The following is a 27,885-nucleotide window of genomic DNA, read 5'->3' as shown; positions in this document are numbered from 1 at the left end:
GATTCCCCGCTACGCTGTCTAAGAGACAGAAAAAAGATGCCTTACTTACGTTACTAAAGGATGAAAATAATGAGTTTAGACGTTTTTTAGGAGATTAATCCAATATATGAGACGTCCAGATGTCCTGAATTGTTTACTGATGATAAAAGCCTGTTAGCGGATGAATATGAATTAGACATAAAAAGATTGATCATGTCTGAGATTATTGGGGAAGGTGCTTTCGGCAGAGTCTTTAAGGCAACAATGTCTCCAGAAAAAATTACCAAATCGTCCACTGGAAGGGTAGTTGCAGTTAAGTTTTTAAGAGGTAAGGTGTGTTATTTCCAGGGGGGGGGGGCTAAATTTGTATTTGTTTTGTGATCACTACATGGACTGATGGGTTTTCATATGTTTCTTATGTAGTACTACAGCCAATCTCTGAATAGGCCAAACTTTGGGTCTATATCTATTGCTTTGTAGCTCCTGGAGCACTACAAAATCCAGAAAATGTACAATTACACCAATTATTTTTCGGTTTTCGTGGCCAAGTAGCATGTCAACCCTACCACTCATCTGTAAACATACATTATGCAAGAGCTAAATCTGCCTAGTGCAGGTCTTTCTTTAGGCCTGGAATGCTATATAAACTATTAATTGGAAATTTATTAACAAAAAAAGACCATAATCAACTCACGATGGCATCGGATACTCGAGATTTTAACTAAAAATTTTATTTATAAATGTGAAAGTGAGGTTAAGTCTTGAGTGCGCTGGTTACCACTATGCACACGTCTTGCGTGCGCGTTGTATCATAAGGTCTGTCATTGAGCTGGCGTAGTTTCGATTCCCCGATTGTATGTGACAAGGAGTAGGGTCGCATGTCCAACCTCGTGGGTTCTCTCCATGTCCTCCGGTTTCCTTCCACTGCTAAAGACCCCTACGCACAAGCGAATTATTGAAATAAAATTGAACCATATGTTAGTCCCGAAATGACCCAGTTTGTATCGAGTGTATGTTAAATACCACCTCTCTCTCTCTCTCTCTCTCTCTCTATCTCTCTCTCTCTCTCTCCAAAACAATGATAATTTCGCTCAGAATGAAGTGATATGAATAATATCAATGAAGTATTTTCATTTTACATTATCTATTTTTGAGCTATTATAGTGAGAATGGTCAGATCTTTATCTTTATCTTACATAATGTATATTTAAGACTTTAAGACTACCAAATTTGAGCTGTATATCTTCACTAGACAGGTAAAAACAAGATATCTGAAACTCCAGTAAATTATTGATAGATATTTTGTTTCGATAACTTATCGGAATCACATGAAACTCAAATGCCCGTATCTCAGCCAATTTCCACGCAACAGACCACACATTTTGCTCGATTTCTAGTTTTTACATATGTACAATAACATATATTTTTCAAGACTTTTTCGAGGGGTCAATTTCCCACCCCTGGTCCAGTTGACATGGAATGACCCTACGGCATCGTTTGGCTTAGTAACTAATCATTATAATTAATTACGTCATATTTAACGAATTACATAATTGAAGGCCGAAACCCAAGTGTAGAAAACCATCAGATCTCTGGGTGATCGACAGGCAGCCGCTAGATTCTTAGATAGCTGGATCATGTAGATCCGAGAGAGACTGCCGAGGTTCAAGAGACACTATCTGGATTGAGTAGACCCCATTGATTTGTAGGAGCGCCTTATGATGTAGTGTTTTCCGTCAGTAAACTCGATCTGCGAGTTTGGGGTAGCAGAGAAAGACCTGTTAATTTTAAGTATTATAATGTAACCTAAGTCTGTAACCTTTATATTCAGTGCTTGACATCAAAATGTAGAAACGAACTGTGGTATTGATATACATGTAGCCATAAACTGAGTAAGCGGATGGAAGAAAATGCACAACATGAGTCATAAGAAACAAACATAACTAGAGACAATACAAGACGATCACAATGCTATTGAAATTATATGTAGCAGAAGAGAGCATGCGTCACACGTCGGCTGTGGGGAGTTTTCCCGTGTACTTTCCACATCTAACCAGCGACGCATAGTACTACATATTGCTTATGGGCTACCACGGCAAAGTTTGTAGATTGTCAAAAAATAAATTCTCTTGAAGTAACTCGAAAGATATGTTCTTCCTTCGCTTAGTTAGTCCCCCCCCCCCCATCCTCTCCATTTTTATTTAATTGCTGAAAGATATGTCTAGTTAGCTTATTACCCCACCCCATTCTTTTTCAATGCCCGCATGCATTTGACAGGATCATGCACAAATTTAAGACTGCAATTTGCGTAGAGACAGTTAAAGTTAATAACCTCCATAGATTTTAGTGCCATTAAACTACTGTTACGGCTCTTTGATTTTACATTAACAACTTAATTGTAATAGGTACGATAATAACGCGAATGGGTTATCCAAGTCCACGGTCCTTATCGTGTCGTATTTTAGCCGTGCCGTATAATTAAACGTAATAAAACCATGAATGGTTTTCTGGCCACTAGTTTAATGGCAGTATACGCCATTGAATTTTGAATGCAAACTATCTTTCGATCAACAATGGATAATTTAGTTAGTCGATATTGCATTGGTCGGTGCGTATAATTCCCAAGACAATATACAGATCTTAATCAGCTAGTGCCCACGGGTTATACTTTTATTCAAAATAATCAAAGAGTACAGATATATCAAAGTACCCGCCTATTTATCAGTTTAAAGGCATGTTTCTTCAAAAAGAATCTGACAAACGTTACTATAACTTATATAGGAATCCTATGTAATTGTCATAGGTGGTCAGTGAAACATGCATGTCATAAAAAAAACCTTATTTTGGTAGCCTACTAATTTAAGAATTAGAGTTTTCAAACGTTGTGCTTTCGAAATGTAGAGAGAGAGAGAGAGAGAGAGAGAAATGGGGTTTAACGTCCACTCGACACAAACTAGGTCATTTCGGGACTAACATGGTTTTAATTATATTTACATAATTCGCTTGCGCGTAGGGGTCTTTAGCAGTGGGAGGAAACCGGAGGCCACGGAGAAAACCCACGAGGTTGGACAGGCAACCCTACTCCTTGCCATGACGTACAACCGCGAAATGTAGAGAATTGTGCAAAGGTTGGAGGTGGTTGATAACAATATTGTTTTTATTTTAGTATAAAAATATAACAAAACCTACATCCACAGAAAACTATTAGTAAAACAATTTGACTTGAAATAGACACCATCATTTAAGTTGAGATAATGTTTATAGCATATTGCAAAGGAACTGTAAATTGTGAAGTGGACATGTTTCCCCTTTAGAGTAATTTCCAAATGGTGAAAAACTTTGGCAAATGGGATAGAAAGTGTTTCAGAATAAGTGATGAATTCGATAGTTCATATGATGAGTTGTCAAGTGACGATTTGCTTATTAAAGATGCATTATGTAAGATTTAGATAAAGAGGTGACAGTACTCGCTATAATATTTTAAAAATACATAATAAAATGGGATATATTGAAATTTCTGGTAAATTAATTCATTCTTGATTTTCATTCCTACTGTTGTTACGATAATAAACATTATCTCGATTATCCATGGTCATAGTGTTTCAGTCCGTTCATAGTCACATCCATCCGATGGTCTAGGTAGTTGCTTGTGGACAAAGGGTCGTGTGAATAACCTATATACCATTAAAATTTGAGGCCAAAAGAAAGATCTACAAAAGGCATATTTAGCTCTTACAAAATGCATCTTTAGCTATTATAAGTTTCTATAAATACATAACGTCATGGCTAACTCAGTTGCTTGTTGCTCAAAACACGGTTATTTTAACGACCTCATTTAACTCAACGGATCGTTATCTTGCTAACGTGCCGTTTGTTAACGGTCCGTTAAATTCTGTTGCAGGAAAGTCAACTTCATTATCCGTTAGCTTACGGACTGATTAAAGTAAATCCAAGAGAAGACTGTTTGGTCATTGACTGAATTTTAAAATTTTATATTCAATGTACATAATATATTATATAACACAACTTCACAAAAGTTAGTATTAAGAAGAAACTAAAGAAAGTGGGACAACTGTGCTGTTTGTTCACAAAACAAACTTGATTAAAGAATATATAGATAACTGTTGAATATCCTACAGAAAACCCTGTAAAACTATTTTCCTGTAGAAATATTAGCATAAACCTGTATGAAAAATTATAGGATTTGCACTACAGAAACTGTGGAATATTTGGGACCGTTGTTTCCTACAGACCCCCCAAGATTCTGTAGAATACTATAGAATTTCATCCTATAGAGAATGGGATAGCCCCCCCCCCCTCCCCGCCAACCCTTTAGAATTTTCTATACAATTTTACAGAAAACTAAAGTGGTAATCTATGACTTTTTGCTAATGCCATCGTTAAACAGATAACATAGCCCAACGCCGTTGTTAAATATAACGGCAAGTCACCGGAGCTTCCAACAACAAACTGTCTCTTCGTTAAAGATAACGATCCGTTAACACCATGTTAACGAATCGTTATAAGTTAACCGAGCTTTAAACAACCGGTCCCTGGTCTGCGTATATAAATTCCCTTCTTATTCCATTTACCATTAATAAAAGGTTATATAAATTCCTTTCATGTACAATTCTATGTTTTCGATTCGTTAGAACAATACGAATTGTGTGGACGACTGAATACTGGTTCGAAATGATTGCCTCTTACAATGGCTTTTACATGTAGACGATGTCATGCAGATATTATCACATTTCTCTAACCTTGCCATACCGTAACACGGCTTAAGTTTACATACGATGAACTCTTTATGTATTAAGATCAGGGAGATATACTTCTCGGAATTAAGTAATTAGATCATTTGAATAACACCTTTTGCTGATGATTTTAATAATGAAATAGACCAGGAAGTTCGTGTATAAACGTACATTTTTATACGTCCACATTCATAATGTGGACGTATTATGCCGTCACCCCTCTGTGGGTGTGGGTGTGTGTGTGTGTGGGGTGGGTGTGTGTGTGGGTGGGTGGGTGGTAACCTTACAGGAAGAACACGTTTTCAGAAATTGTTTACAATATATTTCAGACATTTATGTCTTAGTTCCTACATAAACCCTTATAATCAAGAACCAAGTCGTCTTATCAAACTCTGTGATTGCGGTAATAATTGTTTAAATACCGTTAGAAATGCATATAATATGTTGTTTAATTAAAAACATGTGAAGATCTTCTTCCTCAAAATCTTACTGTTTCATATTTTTTTAAAAATAAGGACTCAATTGTTTTTGACTTTGACCTTGAATTAAAAACACCGAGGTGGTTACTCTTGCCACTCTTTATAATAAATACATTATAAAAATCAAGGTTAAGATCAGCAGGGAGTAAATTTTCTTGAAAATGTCAAGCTAATAGTTTTTTTAAAGGATTAAAAGCAACTTTCCATATTACACACCATATGTCGGATTGCTAATAACAAAAAACGCCGCGTGTCGTTAGCAAAGAATCTCACGTTATAACCCAGGCCTTCATACAGTATGTCATTAACAAAGAAAAAAAGAGATATGAGACGGCATGATATCGTCTTATTATGCCTTAGATTTATATTTAATAAATAGAATGTAATTGTGCAGTCGTGGTGTTAAAATGTAAAGGCACCGTATTCAGATTTTTGTATTATTATAACCTTTGCCATTCTGGAATATTCATCCATTTTTTTTATGGGGGGGGGGGGTAATTAATGTTTAAATATTTTATGAAAGACAGTACAAGAAAGGATTAGAGGTTGCTGTGTAACGTAAGGGCATGTCTCGTCATGACTAGGGATAAATTGAGATCGTTCCAACACTGTTCCCTTTCAAATGTAAAAACAAGTCTCGAAAAACTATAATGAAATAACACAAGGTACAATTTTATAGTTACACAATCACTGAGTTTAATACTAAGCGACGTTTCGACGACGAGGATACTCTCGTCTTTATTTACTCAAAGATACATTTAGATAAAGAGCTAGCCATTCTTGGTAGTTCGAAAATAGATAATGTAAAATGAATAATTTGAAAATTTCATTTAAATTACTCTATTGCGAGCGACGATATTAGCCTTTGATGGTTTGACAAGACGTGTGCAATAATTTCAACCACCGTACTGGTTGTTCGAAGCTATGTATCGCTCCTCCAATTTTAGCTTAAATAAAAAAATATGACTGAACTGTTCTAATCTATTTAATAGGTAGATTTAGCTCTAAAGTCCCGGTCCCACTGCACTTACGGATGCAAAGAGGATGTAAAACGGGGAAAAAAAACGTGCCCTCCGTTTGAAAACACCATGCATCCGTTGTGTACTCATTGCATACGTGTTTCATACGCTCTATCCATCGAGCATCCGTTCACTTTGATTTCATCCGCGCAAAAAGTTTTGAGCTGCACAAAATTTTTATAACGGATGAACTTTCTGCCATGCACGATGTAAATGCGCGACATATACGAGCACCAAACGTTCCATGTCCGTTATCATCCGTTAAACGTCCACTGTATCCTCTCTGCGTATTTTGGGCATCCTCGCAACTCACATCGTTAGTAGCACGGAAATAGAAAGGAAAGATAAGGTACATGGAACGTCTATACATCGTTAGTAGCACGGAAATAGAAAGGATGTAAGCGTATGCATCTCGTATATAATTTTTCAAAACGGACAAAGCGTTTGTATCTGGGATGTATCTGGTATATTGAAGGATGTCTGGAGTTTGCCTAACCCCTTCGGAGCTGTCATCCACTTCCATCCGCTTTCATCCGCTAGGCTTCCGATGAACATCCATTTAACATCCCCGCTATATACTTCCCACGTTCGTTCTTTTCCGTTCTGTTTTCGCAAATTTTCGTCAATTTTGTCCATGAAAATGGATGGAGCCACCCACGAAAGTTTGACCGTCCGCTGTGTCCTTTTTGCATACGTTTTGTGTCCATCGGCCACTGGGACCGGGCCTTTTCATAATGTATGTTTAATAAAGATGTTCAATTACTAAATGCCTATCCAAGAAGTTATAATGAAATAATTTTATAAGCTTCAAATTTAACAGGTTGTATTTGAAATCTTGTTGGTTATGATAAAATACATATACTTGACTAATGGAGAATTGTGGACATTCATTCTATGTGCTAAATATATCAGTCTATGTAAATACTTTAAATTTTTACATGATTTTCAACGATTTCAGATAATTACTTTCCGAATTATTTCCCTTTACCACTTTAGAAAATACCGTGGACGCTCTCCGATAATTGTGCTCATAACTATTGCCTTTTATAATGCTACACTGAAATAATGTTACGTAGCCTATTGGTTTTCAACGATTTTGTTTATTACTAAAACAGATCGATTGACTACCCTAAACATCTTGTGGGAGCTCTAGATATCAATCTTCGCACGACTGTCAACAAATCAACTAGGGAATCATAATTTGACCTCCGGTCGACTTTGCTGCTGTGGGCTCAGTGTTCCATGCCGCATAATCTACATTTTATAATATGCAAAAATCTACCAATACTGTTGTTATAGTTGCATGAAAGTACATTGTAATACATTTACTGCAGACATTTCAAACATCACCAAGGCTTTAATCTTCTGAAATTTTACTCTAATTTAATTCTTTTACTGCTCCATACTTTAGGGCTACAAAGACTTGCGACATTATTGTGTGTCGTTGCTGTTCGATATAGGGTTGCTGGGGTTATTTGTTAATAAACTGTTTATAACATGACATGACATTTGTTTTCAGTGCACGCTCTACCCGAGGAACGTCGTAATTTATTACTTGAGATTGACGCAATGAAGCAGTTAGGTCATCACCAGAACCTTATTAGTATCATCGCTTGCTGTACCACTGGTCCAGAAATCTGCCTAGTTATGGATTATTGCCCTTTAGGGGATTTGAGAAATTATCTTCGCAGTTTTCGACAAACGGTAGGTATATCTAACTCGTGATGCTCTATATTAGATTTCTGTCTAGCTGTCCATTATGTTTCGTATTATGTCCATCGGACGTGAAATGGTCAGAAGGTGGGCTTAGCGCGACTGAATTCTAAACAACGGCACGTAACCCCAATGGCATTGACAAATTCCTAACACAAAGCCGTGATTCAAGAATGAAACCAGTGTACTTGAACAGATATTCAAATGAATATTTTTTCAAATTAATATTTCTGATATAGCATGAAAAAACATCTTTTGATGATTAATGAAATCGGGTGCAATATCAATATCTTTTTCAGCATGGCGCATCGTACGTTTGTATGGTGGTAGCATTATCTGTATAAACGACAAATCCAATATACACCAAGGTTACATATTATGTCATTTATAAATGTCAATAAAGTTTGTTTGCCTCAAATATTTTCTATAGTACCTTTAAACGACTTTAGTAATAAATTATCAGATACACTTCAGACTATATTAACTAGTTGAAGTAGATGTCAGAACGTAACAATGAGATAATTACCCAGTTAAAATGTTTATATGAAGTTGGCCAGACTGTATGTCCGCATTTCTCATTGATACCAGTAACATCGATTAAAGATATTATTACAAAGATTTGCTCTACATGGTAGAATTTATACACGCAACCACTTTCCATTATAATAAAAACATCAATAGGCAGATCGAACGTTTTGCGATTCCTAGATATGTAGACATTATTCTATTCTTATTCAAACATACTACAATTACTACTCCCTGAACTAACAGAATTTAAATTTGTATTAGGGTGCCATGTTCCGAAAATTTTCCCTACTAAAAGTGGTACTCGACACGGTGAATGTGCACGCCTCAGTGGCTTGTCTCGAAGTGATTTCTGCCTATAGTCATGCACTCTCACCTAACTGGTTAACACGTGCATGCTGTATCATAAGGTCTGTCATTGAGTCAACTGGCGTGGTTTTGAATCCCCGGTTGTACGTGACAAGGAGAAGGGTGTGTGTTGGGGGGGGGGGGCTCGCAACTGTCTAAATTTCATCACTGACAAGGAGGAACCACGCCGGAAAATCTGGATGAACTTTCTCGGCCAATGCAGGGATTGAACACCCGACCTCCAGGCTAGCGAGTCAGCGTCTTACCCCTCTTAGCCACCGTTACCCCCCCTCCCCCCGCCCGGAGAGATGAGTTAATTCGACTTCCGCGTACAACTATTATGGACAGATCCATGGTTTCCTTTATCCCCGCTTATTTCTGAAATTTACATGATGTCACCAGAAGAAGGCACTTTAACCGCTCTCTTTAACCAATTTCTGGTTCAGAAAGATGGATAACACTTTCGTCATGTTACAAAAAGAAGATGACACTGTCGTCCCCCTGAATCACCTGAACAACCAACATCCAAGAATGAAGTTCACAATGGAGAATGAAACGAACAACAGCCTCCCATTTCTTAATGTGATGGTAAGAAGAGATAACTCCAATGTCACCACCTCAGTGTACAGAAAACCAACACACATCGACCAATATATCTACTACAAATCTGGAAGTACAACATCTAAAAGACGTCTTCGTCCAACACAGCGACTATTCAGAACATAGTAAACATGTTCACCAAAGCCACATTATCCAACCTATCAAATCATACACCCCCATCTAATTTAGAAGGTTATTTAAAACAGAAGCAGGAATAGAAACCACATTCCCCAAAGGCGCAACAACTAACGAGTTAGTAAATGCTAATGAAAAGTCAAACCTCCCAAAGCCTACCTTCCCGAAAGGCTGTGTCTACCAAATTAACTGTAGATGTGGAGAATATTACACTGGTGAATTCAAACGACCCTTGACCTTCGAAGTAAGGAGCATGTGTCCAAAGCCCCACCAATGTCTTTCCTAGCTCCCTTACTATAATCTTACCTAATGCTCCTTTAATTTTTTTAAAAATAAAGTAGAATTGAGTTAAACGTTTCGTCGACACAATACCTCGATCATTTCTGGACAACCCCATGGGTTATTTTCTTCTATGGTGGAACTTTGCCCAGGCACTGGCATTTAAGTCCATTAGTACAGACTGCTTTATTCCACTCGGAGATATAGAGTTCCTATATCTTGATAATACATTTATATTGTCTAACATTGATAGTTTTTGAGTTATTGACTGCTCTTTTCTTATTGGTCGACCCTGACCTTTGACCCCGCCCAAAAATATTCCCCAAGCGATCATGATGGGTCATTTTTTTCTGGAGTACCTACGGACCCCACCTTTAAATCAAGACCAAGTTTGCTTTGATGGGACTTTTTCCAGGAAATAATCTAAATCCGGCAGACTAGTATAGCCGGAAAGTCTATATTTGCTCTTTAGTCTGGAATACAAAAGTATGATAATTGGTTTTGGATGTTCTATAGTATAATGGGTAAATATCCTGCCACGCAATTATATCTATCTTGTCCCTAATTGAACAGAAGCTATTAAGGATATTGCATGAGGAGATCCGTTCATAAGTTAATTAGATGGGTCTAATAGTATCAGTTCTCGGGGACTTGCTTTTATGTACACTTTGAACGGATTTTAATTAAATAAGACAGAGGCGTTCCCAACAGTGGGTACGAACCGCCAGGTCATACATGTAGGTGTATTTTTAAAACTTTTATAGCTACGTTATTCCAAAGAGTGCACTTTTTTTATTATTATGTCGTGATCAGACAGTAATACATGCGTATCATATACTTCATATTACATCCTCTTATCTTGTCCCTTTCTATAGATTTCTATTAGATAACAATGCTTGGTTGGTTTAAACATTGTATATTGTACTAGAACATAAATACACTTTAATACAGTACAAACGGGTTGGGACAAAAGTTACGAACACTTACCGATGCCCTTTCCACATAAATTGTAATTGGCAGTTATAATAGTACAATTGTTAAGAACAAAAAATGAACGATATAAATGTAATAAATAGTTAAAGACCCCATTATAGAAAAATTCTTAAATATTTGATTTATGAAAGGATTTTTTTTTAAACATGCCCAAAGAATCTCATTGGAGGATATAGTGTCTTCATTATGAGTATTCACCCTTACGAATAAAAAAAATCGAAATAAGAGTGCTTCTAGTACTGTCTGAAATGTAGTTATTTTAAGGCCAATAAAGGAAGCCTGAATTCTAACAGAAATGTGATGAAGTTAGCATGTTTCATTCTTGTAATATATCATTGTCAGGAAAACTTCATATTTCACAGTCTCGCCTATTTTAAAACTGTACATTGTTACCAGTTTCTGGTAGGGTGAATTTTAAGATTTTACTATATTAACTTCCTTTTCAATTTTAAATGTCTAAATGTCATACTCCTCGCAATGTTTCGTTTGATTAGAGCTAATCCCACTACTCACTGCTGTAAAGAAAGCAAATTCTTGTTCTAAATTATGACTGGTCAATAGTCCGATTAACAACCAATAGCTAACTGCGTAACAATACCAAACAGGGCTCCAAATTGGGCCAAATATGTTTACATAACGTTACGTCATGACTCACGATTTTATTATGCCAAATTAACCAATGCATAGGAAAATATTGCAAAAAAACTAATTGTGTGACAAACAAGGCTATCAACTGTCAACACGGATATAATGTTTACAAACAATATTGTTTTGAGACGAACAACACTTTCACCGTTTTTAATACCTTAAATCACTGTCCAAAGTTTTATGGAAGGCCCCTGATTAAAAGAAGGGCTGTCATGTTGCTATGTTTGGGGATAGATTTGATTGAACGGGAAGAATAGACACACTCCCTCAAAAGCGCAAGTATCAGAAGCTAATCCAGCAATGGCCAGAGAGGGATTTCTCGGGCCATTGCTTCAGGAATATGAAATATGTTAGCTCCAACTTACCTAGCTGAACTTTTATCAATGTTACATACCCGGTATAAGTCTTAGGTCATAATATAATGAATAATGATCTAAATTCTTTCATTGTTATATTAGATTTTAGTCGTTCGGAATGAACGAAAAACCGAGGTCCAGTGTACACATTGACGTACACGTAAAAGGGCCGTTGACAGTTGGAATTCGAAATAATAGTAGGTCATAGCGCCGCTGTTGGGACAAAATTTCCCTTCTAGCTAGCTGTTGTGTATGCCCGTCTTCATTGGTCCATTCAATAAGACGTTAAACCCCATTTCATTTCATAAGAATTAGCACCATTCTACACGATACACTGATTGATTATCAGACGTAATTTCCAGTATGAATAGTACACTCCAATAAGGATAAATTATCTTTGGTCGCAACCGTACCATCGAAACATTGCGCTGTTCATCTTGGTTCATAACAAGAGAATTATCAATACTGGACATCCAATAACTTAATAACGGAACAAAGTGAATACTGGTTTTAATATTTGGTGAACACCCGAGGAGCTGAAAATAAACAAAATGGTATACAGATCCCTATCAATATTCAGCGCCCCGTGACCTTTGTTCCAGAGTTACCCCCCTTCCCCTTTTCCGGAAACTTTCATAAAGCAGCTACAGTTTGAATGTATTTTTTTTCAAATTTGGTGTGAAGCATTGGGGTTATGCGAGGACGAACACTAAGGTCAATTTTATAAAGCGTATTATTTTCTATTGATTTCCTACGGGATATGCATTTCTTTTATACGCCCTATTTCAGCGCCACACCCTAAAATACAATTAAATTAAACAAAGATACAATTTACAAATCTGATATAACAAAATTAATGTCTGATTTATAAAACAAATATTGATTTTAATTTAAGATACAAATGTTAATTTTAGTGTACAAATGTATAAATACGACAACAAATGAAGAAACAATAATTAAGGACTATGAAATAATTAAGAACTAAGAATTAGGAACATTGAATAAAGAGCTGTTTCGTATTCCATAATTATAATGGTACCAATATTTATCTAACGGAAAGCCCAAAATAAGTTTGTTTGTTTGTTTCAACAAAAAGTATGAGCTGCACCTCTTTGTTTTAGGTCGTACTAAAGGGTAATTTCGATTAGTTATAGGAAAAGCTATACGACTAACAACTTCTTTTGAAAGATTAAGCAGGAAAAACACAATCTCAACATTTGTTATATCTCAACGTAAATTCAATGAACTCGACCCCCATTAAAGAGATCTTGCTATTTTAAGATTATTATTTTTTTTTTACATTGTCTTATATTTTCTAGCCTTCTGTTGGTTATAAAAGAAATTCTGATAGTGGTATAAGCCAAGCTGGACATGAATCTAACGGTAAGGTCATCCATAGACAGCGCTTTTATTTTCATATTCTATGCTACGCTTAATACAGTAAACGCTAACAACACGGTCTTCAAAAAGTCCCCTTTCACTTGTCCCGCCCCAAAATGAACTCCCATCTACATCTGTGTCCCAATAATGCTATCAGATTCCTCAACGAACATCTGAATAGATGACTTTTCAATGCCTCATAACAAAGTAAAATAATAAAAATCAAAGGAATTTGATTTTTTTACATTGATCTTATGTGTATGCAAACAAGGATTGAATAAATTAATACACATTTAATGATAGCCAATAGAGATATCTAATTGTTTATTGTAGAATATAGACACGGTGTTGATACAGGTGATAAATTATTATCAGTACATTTACCATATCCTTCTAAATGTGATACAGGTAAACCATTATTTGTATAGTTTATGATTCTAAACTGAGAAAGGTGTTTACCATATTAAAGGGGTATTATGTGCGATTATATAAAAAGCTGACAGATCTCCCTATAATAGTTACAAAATAGATAAAGTAAATAGAATATGCTGAAAATTTCAGTCAAATTGCTCCACTCTGAACCGATTATCCGTTTTGACGTTAAATCATCCATGACAAAATGTATTCAAATCCAGTAAATATCACAAGCTAGCGATGGCATCGAGAGTTGATTATGGTCTAGATAAGTTAATTAAACATGCTTTATGCAAGAGCTAAATCTGACTATCGGCGGTATTTCTTTAGGTCTGAAATGTTATCTAAATTATTAATTAGACATTAATTAACTTATCCAGACCATAATCAACTCTCGATGTCAAGGCTAGCCTTCGATATCGACTGGATTAGAATCCTATATTATTATGCTGCAAACGCTCATTGATAATTAAATCAAAACAATGGTTCATAGTGGACCAATATGACTGAAATTTTCAAGAAGTTACCTTTACATTATCTAGTTTTTAACTATTATAGCAAGAACTGTCAGCTCTTTATCTAATCTCCCATAATGTATCTTTAATGTCTAAATAATAATTTACATAACATTTCGGGCCCAAAGAAAGAGAAGCAATAGGCGGATGTAGCTCTTGCATAATGTATGTTTAATATTTATCCTTGCCCATATCTGCGAACGCTAAGACTCTCAATGAAATCATCAAGGGTAGATAATATGAATTTAGATTATGTATTTTTTGTGGAAATGTGTATCTAATACAAAATTTCTGTGTTAGCTGTCATATTGTACCTAATGTCCATATATAAAGAAGGCATCGCTTACAGAAGGCGGCGTCAAATTAGTAGAAAATAAAGCGAACTTATAATTTACCGATTTTAAAATGGTTGGGTTCAATATGTTTTTCGTTAAAAGACAATGTTGGCGTCAGCCAATATTACATATGTGACAGACCTGGTTAAACACATTCCAAGTATAATTTTAACGCAGAGTAGAGAGCGATAACAACATTCGATTTTCAGCTCACTGATAATCCCGTTGTAATTCTGTGAGACCGTGGTGGTGGTGGTTGGGGGGAGGGCGTATCTGTTCGAAACCAATTATTCATAAAAAGAATGGATTGTCACGATATAAAGCCGCGGTCACATCTTACGGTAACGCACTTAGTTGACCGTAGTTCATTTGAATTAGGGTCCAGTACGTTCAAACTACGGTCACAGTATCTTTTCATCCAAGGTCACCGCAGAGATATCCTGAACATGTTCAAAAAAATTTGTCAGTACTCCAAACATGGGAAGTGATATGAGGTGTTTTGGAAGAGTAAGCTTATCTCGAACACAAGAACGACCAGTACTTAGAATCAGACGTTGAAGTACCGCACCCAATTACAAAACGGGCTTTAAATATGCAAATTAGGCCTGAAAAACAATCTGGATAAAGATAGTGTTCATATAGTCGAACGTAGAATTCTCCAGTAAGTAGGTCAAGCATTACTGAACAACTCTTCGGTAGGGTTCGCCGATTTGTAATCCAAGTCATGGAGACATTCGTAACTTTTAAGAAAAATAAAATAATAGTACGTCTATATTTATAGGGCCGCCGGCTTAAACTATAATAATCACATTAAATGTGTAAATAGAGAAATGAAACAAAATATTTTCCTCGCATTCTCCTATCCCAAGACAGTCAATTCTTTTCATGTATAATTCGTTTCGAACAGCAGATATCCTCCCACGATGTCATAGAACAGCTTTACGACTTACGGGATAATCAGTGGACTGAAAATCGACTGTGTATCTAATCGACTTCAATAGTAAGGATAACTCGTGATTTAAAGGAGCTAAGTCGCTAATATTTGGGACCTAGAAATTGACACAAATGGTTCGCAACGCATACAATAATATAATATGAATGTATATAAACTGATTTACATTCAATCGTTTCTGTTTTTACTGTAATTTATAATCAGTTAGAATCGGCGACATACGCCAGTATTCTCAATCGAATTTCAATCTCTAGCTTCTGGTTATTCCAGTCTACGCCGATAGTATTTATTAGGCATGCTCTCCAGATAAGAATATAGCGTCACCGTTTGACATGACTTGTGGAATATGCCTAGCCTCGTTTTTCGAGTCCCTTATTACCCATAGCGCTGAAACGCATTATGATACACGATTCGTGTACCAATTGTAAAGTGTTTATTTTGTCTTAAATATTGGGTTTCAGAAGGCCATCTTTTCCCGGTAAGATCACAACATCAATGTTGATTTAAACAGGCAAATAAATCGTGTTTTCAATGTCGAAGATTTTGGATGATATTGAGTTAGAGACTTAGCTACTTTAATTGTGCGTCACTTCCTGATTCTTCGTATCTATGTTACGGATTAATCGTAGCGACGATCTCTGTGTTAAAATTATATTTGGAATATGGTTAGCCAGATCTATCACGTCAGATAATATTGGCTGGAACCAATATTGTTCTTTAAGTGGACTACCTTTTTATTGTGTGCAATCGGAAAGTCTACATTTGCCGTAAATAACAAAATATATTCTCTTTTTATAACCTAGAACCGAGTAAAGATGCTGATTTCAATCCCACCACCTTGTTGTCATATGCCAGACAAATTGTAATGGGAATGGTAAGAATTAACCTGATTTATTCGTTGATATTTATTTCTGTATTTGCCTTAGATATTTGTTGCTGTTCGTGTGTTCTTGCTTGAAATAAATAATAGTAATGTGTATCTGTTATCGCTGTCTACTTCAATGTTAAGGATATACCCGTGTTCCTTTTTCTTGCGTCACTTCCTTATTCTTCAAATCTTTGTTCCATAAGTATGCGTTATAGTTTATTGCGATTCCCATTTACTAAATCAATGCCAGCAAAGGACTACAAGTATATACTAGTATTACGTATTACGATTGACAATAAACGCCAATATGGCATTAAAGATACGTCTGGGGTGGGGTGGGGATATTATCTATAAGATGGTATTAAAAAGATATTTACAATTTTAAGCAGTGTATATCTATGTTTTAGGAATATTTAGCGGAGAAGAAATTTGTACATCGAGACCTGGCCACCCGAAATATTCTTCTGTCCACTAAACAACTACTTAAAATCACAGACTTCGGTTTGACCCGAGATGTTTACGAAACTAACATGTATCAACCGACGTCTAGTCGGAAGTTGCCTTATAAATGGATGCCCTTAGAGACCATCTTTGATCAAGTCTTCACTGTCAAAAGCGATGTGTAAGTAATCGATCTATTGAATTATCTCTATAATAAATAGTCTAATTGCTGAACTTCTGGGAATATGAAGGCGAAATTACAATTCTTCCATTTCAATCTTCCCCCACTTATTCAAATAAATTGGTCTTCGAGGAGAGTATTATATTTCAGGTTTCTGGTGAAATTTATTAGTTTCAATATATTATTGAATAATAGAATTTGTGTTTTGTACATACACAGAAAATCAAGAAACAGGATTTTGTTACATCTTTAGGACTTGCCGAAACCTTTGGTTTTATCAGATGCCCACATATCCCATTTCGTTTCGTTTATTATTGTTCAAAGTTTGTTCTGTGTAGAGTGGAGTCTTTAGAGCAATTAAGTAAAAAAAAAACCGAAAGGATTTTGGCAGAGATGGCCATTGCGGAACTTTCGCACAATTTTAAAATCACATTATATATACGAAAACCGTTTCATGCAGCAGATACGCGAAAGTAAACCCTTTCCAGTGAACAAATTAATACATAGATCTAAAATAACCTCCAATTTACTTGTTAATAATTGATTTTAAATATGCATCGATACGTTGACAGGTGCCAAGTAGTACTTTTTTTATTTCCGTTTTGTCTCAACAGGTGGTCGTTTGGAATTGTCTTATGGGAAATTGTAACTCTGGGTGGCTGTCCGTATCCTGGTATTCCGAATGAAAATCTTTTCAAATTGTTAAAAGATGGTTACCGCATGGAGAAACCAGATAATTGCGGACAGGAACTGTAAGTAAGATAAATGTGTCTGTGCCGACGTAAGTTATATTTATTTAAGATATACAGTTTATAAATTATGCAATGTATTATTAGCCTAGATCCAAACAATTATTACTATCGTTATTTTAGATATCTACACTATAAGAATTATCCATTTTTTATGTGACCGAATTCTTTTAACTCTTTTTTTTTCTGTTAATCGATGGGGGGTGGGGTGGAGAAAATGTGTTAAAAGTGTGAATTATTTCTTCAAATTACGTATTTTTGTGTATTTATATGGAATATTCAGTATTAAACAGGACATTTCGTTAAATTTAGGGATAAGAAAATAATGGACTTATGTTACCGCAGTATATGTTTAGTGAGGTAGGGCTACGGGCTATGTAGGCTATACCCAACTGATTTCTGTTTGCAATATTATTTTTATTTATTTTCAGAATATTAGCCCTCCAAGCGATAAAAAGAAAGTAGAAGTGAAAACGCGCGCAAAATTGTTCGGTTTCGGTATATCCGTTGATCTGAATCAAGCGCGCCACACTCAAATTTTGACTGCGAATAACCCGATTCGGAATAGTTGTTCCAGATTGAATTCGGTAAAATATACGGACTCGTTATTTCAGATTCAATCGGATTTTAGCGAATTGAGTGTAACGCATAAATGGGTTACCTTACTTTCGTCTATCGATTAGGATGTTCTGTATTCTTATGTTACCAGAAAGAGGTTGCGTATTAAGTCAATGGTAAGCCCCTGGGCATGCTACAACAGCGAAGAGTTAATTACCTCTAAATCAATGACATTTATTTCTCTTTCATGCGCTGAAAACAAAAATTACCAAGATTTTTTTTTGGTATTTGAAAACGGAATTTATGTTAATTGATGGAATTTCTGTAAATTACAGGAAAAACAAATACGGATAAAATTTTCCTGTAAATTTTTGTTTCCGCAAATTTTTACGTTTGCGAACTTTCTGATTAAAGTCAACGTTACATTTTAGTTTTTCTTTAGTTTTCTTGATTGATCGCCAAAATTTACTCGCTAGGAAAAATCTCATCATAGAATAATTATGTCGACGTTGTAAACAAAATATTATATCTACTTTTGTATTGTGAATATAAACGCCTCTTCACAGATTTTTAATCTATGGTAATAACAGGATTACAATAATAAATATTTCAGATATCAAATGATGTTGGCGTGTTGGCATCCTACACCTTCTAATAGACCGACATTTAGACAGTTACGCCTGAAACTAGAGGGGTTATTAGAAGCTACCCAGCCATATATCGATTTAAGTGTTATGATTAGTGATGATTATTATCAGCCTGATAATTCTTCAAGGTAAATTCTTACAGTCTGTAAGTCTATTTTCTTACAAAAAACTATACAAAGTCATATCTAGTGTCCTCAGATCGTCAGTTTGAAAAGTACACATCGACCCTTTGCTGACATATGTTACGTTTCCTGCCAAGCAAAAGGTTGAGGTTCGGCAAGCGACCTTACTCTTTGACAGGTAGAAAGCTGGGATCGAAACCGCGACATTTTGACATGCATCATAATTTAACACTTAAATAATAATAAAGTTGAACGCAGGTTTTATCAATAGACGTACAATTTAATAAAAACAGATGACATTCCACAAAACTAATCAATATACCAAATTCAAAGAAACTGAAGCTTTTATTTTTGACCCAAATCAAAGAGGTCGACCCATATCAAATATGGAGCCTGTGAAAATTTTCATAATATATAAAAGTTCTCGAGCCAAACAGTGTCCTTCAATAGCTATAGCCCCGGACAAGAAGTATTGATTGATCTTTAATTGTGAAAAACAGATACGGTCACCGACCTGGGTTAATTTAGTATTTAACATTTTGACCCAGTGCTTTCTGTGTTATGAAAATTAAAGACTGTAAAGCCAGATAGGCAATATTTGGATATATTGCATGTACAATTGATATGTACATATCTATATAAAATATATGCAAAATTTGATGAATTCATGAATTTCCCCGTGCAAACGAGGTTTGATCGACTGAATATAATTCACCAATGGTGAAAAAGAAGTTAAATATCAACACAGTCAATTGTTTATGAAAAATTGAACTACCGCCATAAAACAGTGTTTCGTAAATTTACGGTAGTTAGCAAAAGGAAAATTAGTCACCAATTAGTCACCAATTATTGCACTATCTTGAATATTTATCAAAGAGATAAGATTTTATTTGATTTATATAATTTTGCAATTACCTTAGTGTTTCCTTTTTTTTATAGTAATGACACCATACTACAGAATAATAGTTTTAAATTATCGTTTAAGTGTGACGATCATTCATGGCCGCAAGATCCTAATATCGACCAACAAGAACGTTACATTGAGCTGCCGAAAACAACCACTAGTTTATCGGGATTGCCATCACACGCTCAAAGTTCGGCACACTCGTCTTCCGAATATGTCGTCAATGGTAATTGGAAGGGGAAAGGAAAGGCTAAATCGAGCATTGAACTGAGAAACACGTCTTGTCCACCCACGAAGTGTTCACGCAGAAAAATTCATAATGGAAATTGCTCAAAATCGAACTTGTACACAACACCGTATTCACGAATACCTATCAAAATCTCGAGATCATATAATGACGTCAGTGATTCAACAAAACGAAAGAAAAGGTCAAAACCTGGACAGAACGGAAGTGAAAATATAGATAATAGCGATGCGCATGAACATATGAATGTGAGTCATGAGAGTAGTTCTAATCTTACTTGTAGTGAAGGCGTAGGAAGTGATGACATTGACAGCTCTTTCTCTTCACTAAATTATTCCAAATCAGTGTTTCATACACCATCGCTAAAACATGGATTACTTAATCTGCTGAGTCGCGTCGGTCGTCGACGTCTCGGTAATTCCGATTGGAGAAAGTCATTTAGTTTAACGGAAGTGTCGAATATCCACATGGCCAATAACGTAGACATAAAATTGGGCTCAACATCCGCCATTTAAAATTTGATTACATTTATTAGCATTTCATGCCTCTATTTAATAAAAATTTACCGTAATATATTTAGCTGCCTTCATCAACTGCCTTAAACTATATAAAATTAATGGTTATTGTGATTTGATTGTTGAAGCATAATGCATATTGATCAAAGTGTAAACAGGTTAATTTTGTAATACCTACGTTGATGATACGCTTACCCGATAACCAGATGAGGAGTTCGGCGAATTCCATATATTGTTTGTGCTTTTAAATCGGTGTGCCGTGTGTATTAAACTGCTGTTACTGTCCACCGCCTTTTTTTGTGTTCGTCTGTATGCCCGCCTATCTTCCCGTGCATACCTTGACTGGGCATCTACTACCTAGACTAAGCAGATATAAACAATTTGATATACGGATGCTTTGTGACACTATAGAGGATATTGAAACTTGGTACATGTATTTAGCTCCATTACATCATTACCACGACAAAGTTCATCGATGAGCATTTTCTACTTTGGCAAAGTAGAGATCAGCGGTATGATTGCTCGATGCTTTACAAAAAGATAAATTTTCAAGGAAGTAGCATTTGCCATAATTAATTTGGGATTGAGGTTTGTATATATCTGGTAAATATTGAACCTGTGTGTTTTAAATCGCTTAGATTCCGATAAAACATTCACGTACGTTCCGAATCAGTTTTCATTCTAAAATTGCTTTCCTCTCCAGGGACACAGAAAATTACCGATGAGGAGATGTGGCTTCAAAAAGTGTTAAACATGTCCGCTTTAAACTTATTATATTTTAAGTGACCTTGGAGTGTTTACATATTCATTTTACGTTGTATATGATATGAACAATATGTGTAAAGTTTTTCCTGTCGACTCAAATAAAGTCACATGATATTTAAGACACTACTCTCTAAATTCATTAATCGCTTTAATGCCGTTGATATTAGTATTGGTGAATAAATTAAATATGCTTTTTATGTAGTGGTTAAACTATCCCGAATTATTCGATATTCGAAAAACTGGGGATTAAAAGGATTAATACCCAACTAGGTGGATCATTTTGTCTATGTTGTTCTGAGTTCCTACATTTCTAATATCTAACATATATTCAGAACAGCTTGTGAGGTGTGTTTTTTTTATTGTTCAGTGGTGTGACGGACCTGTTACATTTTCATTGGTTGCTTACAGTACACAACTAAGTACATAATAAACTTGTTAGATGTTTTAAAACTAAAACTGTGTGCGGAATTAACGAAAACGGGATATCAACCAAAACGAAACAAAAGACTAATTGAAAAACATATTTGAAAGATACCGATGTATGAAATGCGGAGCATCATGTATATTAAATATATACTATACAGTTATAATATATGTGTATATTAATTGTTACTGTTGTTATATTAATTGTGCATATCATATTATGTTAATTGTGCATATTATATTGTTATTAATGTTCAATAAATATAAAAGATAGCCACTCAAAACGTGGAAGTACGTCCACACAGCAGCAATGTCTCTACTTGGATGTTGACCAAATTTGATAACTCTTGAATATATAAATAAGAGGTAAAATGCGGGATATCGATCGGGTTCATCCTTTATTGGTACCAATGTTTCACACAAAATGTTAGAACATGTTAAAACTGTGGCCTATATCGCATTCACTCAAATGACCCTTCGAGAATTGAATTCTGTCAATCCCAAAAATAGTGACAATCGAGTGAAAATGGGAATAGGGTGCTAGAAAATATCCCAACCAACCATGAAAGCTGAAACATATTCGCTGTGTTTAATTACGTCATGATTCTACTCACACCACCTCCGTTGTTGGGACTGACTGAACTGTGAGACAGGACTGAATTGTCCGTCACTCGATTGCAATTCCGTCAATTCGGAGCATCCCCTAGGTCTTCGGCAAGGTGAGTGTGTGTGGGAGGGGGGAGGGGGCAGAAAGTCGCGGAACGCTGGAAATCGATAGGATTTTATCCAATGGCCCCAATGCGTCCCACTAAATTTGCAAAACAAACGTTAAAATCTGTAGCCTCGATTGCGTTCACGAGGTTTTCGGAAAATGATTCATGGTGACAAAATAATATGAAATGAAATGAAATTGGGTTTAACGTCCTACTGTTCTGCCCCGAACTGGGCTAAGGATATTTTGCCTGGACAGCGGCACTACGGCCTACTCTTATATAGGATTACAACTGTCAAGGGATCTTTCGGTACATGTACTAAAATCAATAGTTGGCGTCCTTAGGCTGTAAGGAAAATAAATGCCAAGTTCCAAGACGATCCATTAAGAATTGTGGCCTAGCTGTAGGCAGCACACAGACATACAAAGAAAATTTGGTTGTGGCTCTACCCCTGGGGGTCGGCCATTCACCAAAAACAATAGGGGTGATTCTTAGGCTATAAGGAATAGATATGTAAAGTTTCAAGACGATCGATTAAGAATTGCGGGCTGTAAGTGACAGACAGACATACAAAAAGAAAATGGGCGTGGCTCTGCCCCTATGCTGGGCATTCACCACAAACACTTGGGATGTTCCGTAGGACAGAAGGAATAAGTATGCAAAGTTTCAAGGTGATACGTTAAGAAATGCAGTCTGTAGATGACAAACAAATAAATACAAGAAATGGGCGTGGCAGTGGCACGGGGAGTCGGGCATGCACTAAACACAATAGGGATCATCCTTAGGGTATAAGGAATTCATATAAAAATTGCGTGCGGCCTGTAGATGACACACACGCACACATACACACACAGAGAGACAGGGGGCGACAGCAATATTCTCATCGAAAAGTATAGAATATGTGAACTTCCCAAATAAACAGGAAATGGTGATCGATGTTGTATCCCTTATTAATTGCCCATATTTAAATGGTTTTGTATATTGACGATACCCATGACCTTAGGGTCACGCCCGTAATATCTTTTGTTTTGATGAAGATGCCTATCAATTTAGGACGATAATTTATTATCATTCCATTTATTTCAATTTGGGGTTGTGTGTGTGTAGGTGAGAGACATGGGTAGGTGTTGTTATGTTCATTCTATAAACTTTCTTTGGGATCTGGCTGTTGCAAAACACACTGGTCAACCATACAGCGTCGATTTGTTCATCTGTAAAATTACGAAATAACAATGGCAAAGTAGCTATGACAATAAACACATTTTCAAACGTACCAATTCACAATTTTAAAACAACAAATATTTATTCTATATTAACAATTTCTATTTTCCAACTGTTTTTTTTTTTCTTTTACATTTCTCACATTGTTTTGTTGAATTTATTGACCATAATTTGGTGTCATGGCGAAGCGCAAATGATGGCCCATATACCAAATTATAAAAGTATATGTATATCCAAATACGCTTAATAATAAATCTTTACCTTTTAGAAAATCTAACATATATCAAAGATCTACCTTGAAGTGTCCCTAAGCTGTTATTATTCATTTGTAAGGGGTTATTTTTAGGGTTAGACTTGGATGTGAGAAATGATAGGAGTTCAATGTTGTACTATGTCGGGATCAGGGCGAACTCAGCAAACTTAAAATCTTCTATAGCCTAGAGTATTACAAGAAATAATATGTGCTTATCTCGGCAGATTTAAAAAGTTACATTGTCTAGAGCTTTACAAGAAAACATAAGATACCTTAGTATGGTGAGCGCAAGTGGCTGCTCCCAGTTTCAGCTCTGTGAATTTTCAATTTAAGTACTACAAGTCTAGTTTCTAGATATAATTTTTATAACAGTGTTTTTTGTTAGGATTCCTAGAACCTGTATATTTGGGACTTTTAGCAGAAAAATCTATATTTTTGTTTTATTTGAAGTTTTATAATTGTGCACCCAGTGTTATGGTCATCACATAACAATCACTGAAGCGTGAAACTAGGTATACGTTGAACTAGTGACAGTTGTACATGGTATGGCTGTCTGTGGTGATAACAGCTCAACTGATGTCAAGTTCAAGTATTCTAAAGGTGATCTACTAAAACTAAAACACAGTAATATTTTATCCATCCATGATTCTAAATATATAAAGGGTATTACTAGAAACATTATTAAATTCAAACGAACACGAAGGGGATGCTCATCTGGCTTAAAGAGACATAATCACATCCCAGCTAGAATTACTGGTAGATTTCTAAAGTATTCAACACCAACACAAGTAAATGTTAACAATCTTATCAAAGTCAACTGCGACAATAATGATAATCATAATGTAATTACCAGAAGTAACAATATCAAATTAGACCTGTGCCTATTAAACTCTAGATCAGTTAAAAATAAGACATCGGAAATACATGATTTTGTTTGTGAAAATGACATTGATTTATTCGCTCTTACCGAGACTTGGCTAAATTCCGATTCACAAGGTGTGACGTTATCTGCTTTAGTTCCGGAGAGCTACGCCATTAAACACATTGATAGAACTTCTCGTGGAGGCGGTGTTGCCTTGATATACAAGTCATCTATATCAGTTGTTTTAAATAAACAAGATACATTCACATCATTTGAATAACTAGATAGTACAATCTCTCTAAAATCGATTAAAATCAGGAAAATTATTATTTACCGCCCACCAAATCAAAGTCGTTTTCCTCTGTTTATCGAAGAATTCTCAGCACTGCTAGATAAACTGTCTTCATCAAATCTCAAACTGTTAATTGTTGGCGACTTTAACTGTCATGTTGACAGTGCGACAGAACCAAATGCGCGCAAATTTAGTGAACTTTTAGATGCATATTCACTTAAACAAAATATAGACATCCCTACTCATACCCGAGGGCATACTCTTGACTTAGTAATCACCAGAAAAGATGAACTTGCAGCTAATAATGTTAACATTGAGGACAAACTCTTATCGGATCACTACCCCGTATTTTACTCTCTTGATATCAAAAAGCCCCTCCCATTGATAAAGTACATAACCTTTCGGAAGTATAAAACACTTTACCTCGATGATCTGAAAGACGCAATCAGCAATTCAAATTTGTCAGACATCTTGGGGATAAAATCTGTGAATTTACAGACCGTCCAATACAACAAAATCTTGCAGTATATTGTTGACTCTAGTGTACCGTTACAATCCAAATATATCACAGTGCGACCTGGTACTAGATGGTTCAATGGTGAAATTGGGTCAGCTAAACAGCTCCGCAACAAGGCTGAACGTACTTGGAGGAAAAGCAACCTGGTAGTCCATAAAGAGATCTATAAATCATGTAAAAACAGTGTCACTCGACTTATTGAAACAGCGAAAAAGTCTTACTTCTCAGAAAAGATTGAGACCAGTGAAAATAAACAGAAAGAACTTTTTAAGGTAGTCAATTCGCTCCTTGATCTGAATTTCGGTAAAACTACTTTACCTACTGACTCTGAGAGTGTCGACTTAGCAGAGCGGTTTTCTAATTTCTTTACCAATAAAATAAGTGATATTAGAACTGAACTGGAAAATAACACGTCTTCTCAACCAACAACAGGCTACTACAATCTCCAATCTGATACCAGTCAAACATTTGATCACTTTAATACGCTGTCCGAAAACGAAATTAGAAAAATAATACAGTCATCAGCCTCAAAGTCTTGTTCGTTGGACCCCTTACCAACATGGCTTCTCAAGGACTGCCTGGATGAACTGCTTCCCAGTATCACACATATTATCAATTCGTCTATCAATGAGTCAGTCTTTCCTGGAGTATTTAAAACAGCAAATGTTGTGCCGTTGATTAAAAAATCGACCCTTGACCCAAATCATTATGAAAACTACAGGCCGGTATCTAACCTTAGTTTTATTTCTAAGATTCTGGAAAAGTGCATTGCTTTACAGTTAGTTGAATACATTGGTGAACACAGTCTTCTTGAAACATTTCAAAGCGCTTATCGCAGAAACCACAGCACTGAAACAGCCTTGCTCCGTGTGCAAAATGACATTTTATGTTCCATTGACTCTCAGAAATGTGTTGCTTTGATACTCCTAGATCTGTCATCAGCCTTTGACACAGTTGATCACACAATTCTCTTAGAACGGTTATTGAGTGATTTCGGAATCGTTGGTCATGCTCATAAACTACTCGAGTCTTATCTTGAAAACCGCACACAGCAAGTCTGTATTGGGGACTTATTTTCTGATAAGAAACAGCTAAAATGCGGAGTACCACAGGGATCTGTGTTGGGGCCTATCCTCTTTAGCATCTACACGACCCCATTGGGCAGAATTGTCAAAAAGTATGGCATCGCATTCCATCTCTATGCGGATGATACCCAGCTGTATCTATCCTTTAGGCCTTCTTCTAACTTTAACCCATCTAAATCCCAGCTAGAATGTTGCATCGAGGATATTAGAACATGGATGTCAAACAATTTCCTTAAGTTAAACGACAATAAAACTGAATATATCACTCTTGGTTCTGATAATTTATTTTCTAAAATTGATTCTGAATGTAATCAAAATGTTTTAATAGGAGATTTTAATGTAACCCCGTCAAACTGTGCCCGTAATATAGGTGCTATCTTCGACAGTCGAATGAGCATGGAAAATCAAATAAATAGTGTGTGTAAATCATGTTATTATCAACTTCGTAATATTGGCCTAATACGTAAATATATTTCGGACGAAGCAACGAAATCTTTAGTGCATGCTCTGGTTACATCTCGTCTTGACAATCTTAACTCTCTTTTAGTTGGTCTTCCTTGTCGCCTATTGCATAAACTACAGAAAGTCCAGAATTCAGCTGCTAGACTGGTTACCAGAACAAAACTGAATGAACATGTTACACCCATTTTGTACACCTTACACTGGCTGCCAATTATTTATAGAATCCGTTTTAAGATTTTACTCTTAACTTTTAAATGTTTAAATGGAATGGCACCTGCGTATTTGTGTGAACTAGTAGAATGGTACTCACCATCACGAAGTCTACGTTCATCAAGTGACTATCTCCTTAAACGTCGAACTGCGAGACTATCGACATATGGAGAAAGATCATTCTCGTACCAAGCCCCACTGCTCTGGAATGGACTTCCGATTAATATACGCAGGTGTCACACCTTACCAACTTTTAAATCACTTCTTAAAACTCATCCAATTTGTACAAGCTTTTACATAATTTATCTATGTTTTATAATTTTATAGAGGTTCCATAATTTTTATAGACAACTTATTTTTGAATAATTTTATAGTGGAATCTGCGCTATATAAATTTATGTAATAAAAAATTTATGTAATAAAAAAAAT

The 27,885-nt window shown here is 35.8% G+C and overlaps 1 protein-coding gene across 1 annotated transcript; it reads left to right on the top strand.

Annotated features, from left to right (window-relative positions):
• Positions 1–117: 117 nt before the first annotated feature.
• On the top strand, positions 118–21,366 carry LOC126815164 (fibroblast growth factor receptor 1; the record flags this gene model as incomplete). Its single annotated transcript, XM_050540722.2, has 7 exons — positions 118–307; positions 7,751–7,939; positions 16,228–16,298; positions 16,700–16,914; positions 17,529–17,666; positions 18,835–18,996; positions 19,930–21,366. Coding segments are annotated over 7 exons (1,689 nt in total), but the record flags the coding sequence as incomplete, so codon positions are not given.
• Between the last annotated feature and the right edge of the window lie 6,519 nt (positions 21,367–27,885).

Source organism: Patella vulgata, chromosome 3 (genome assembly GCF_932274485.2).
Source record: "Patella vulgata chromosome 3, xgPatVulg1.2, whole genome shotgun sequence".
Classification (NCBI taxonomy): domain Eukaryota; kingdom Metazoa; phylum Mollusca; class Gastropoda; family Patellidae; genus Patella; species Patella vulgata.
The sequence above is the reverse complement of the archived record's forward strand: the minus strand, read 5'-3'. Positions and strand labels throughout refer to the sequence as shown.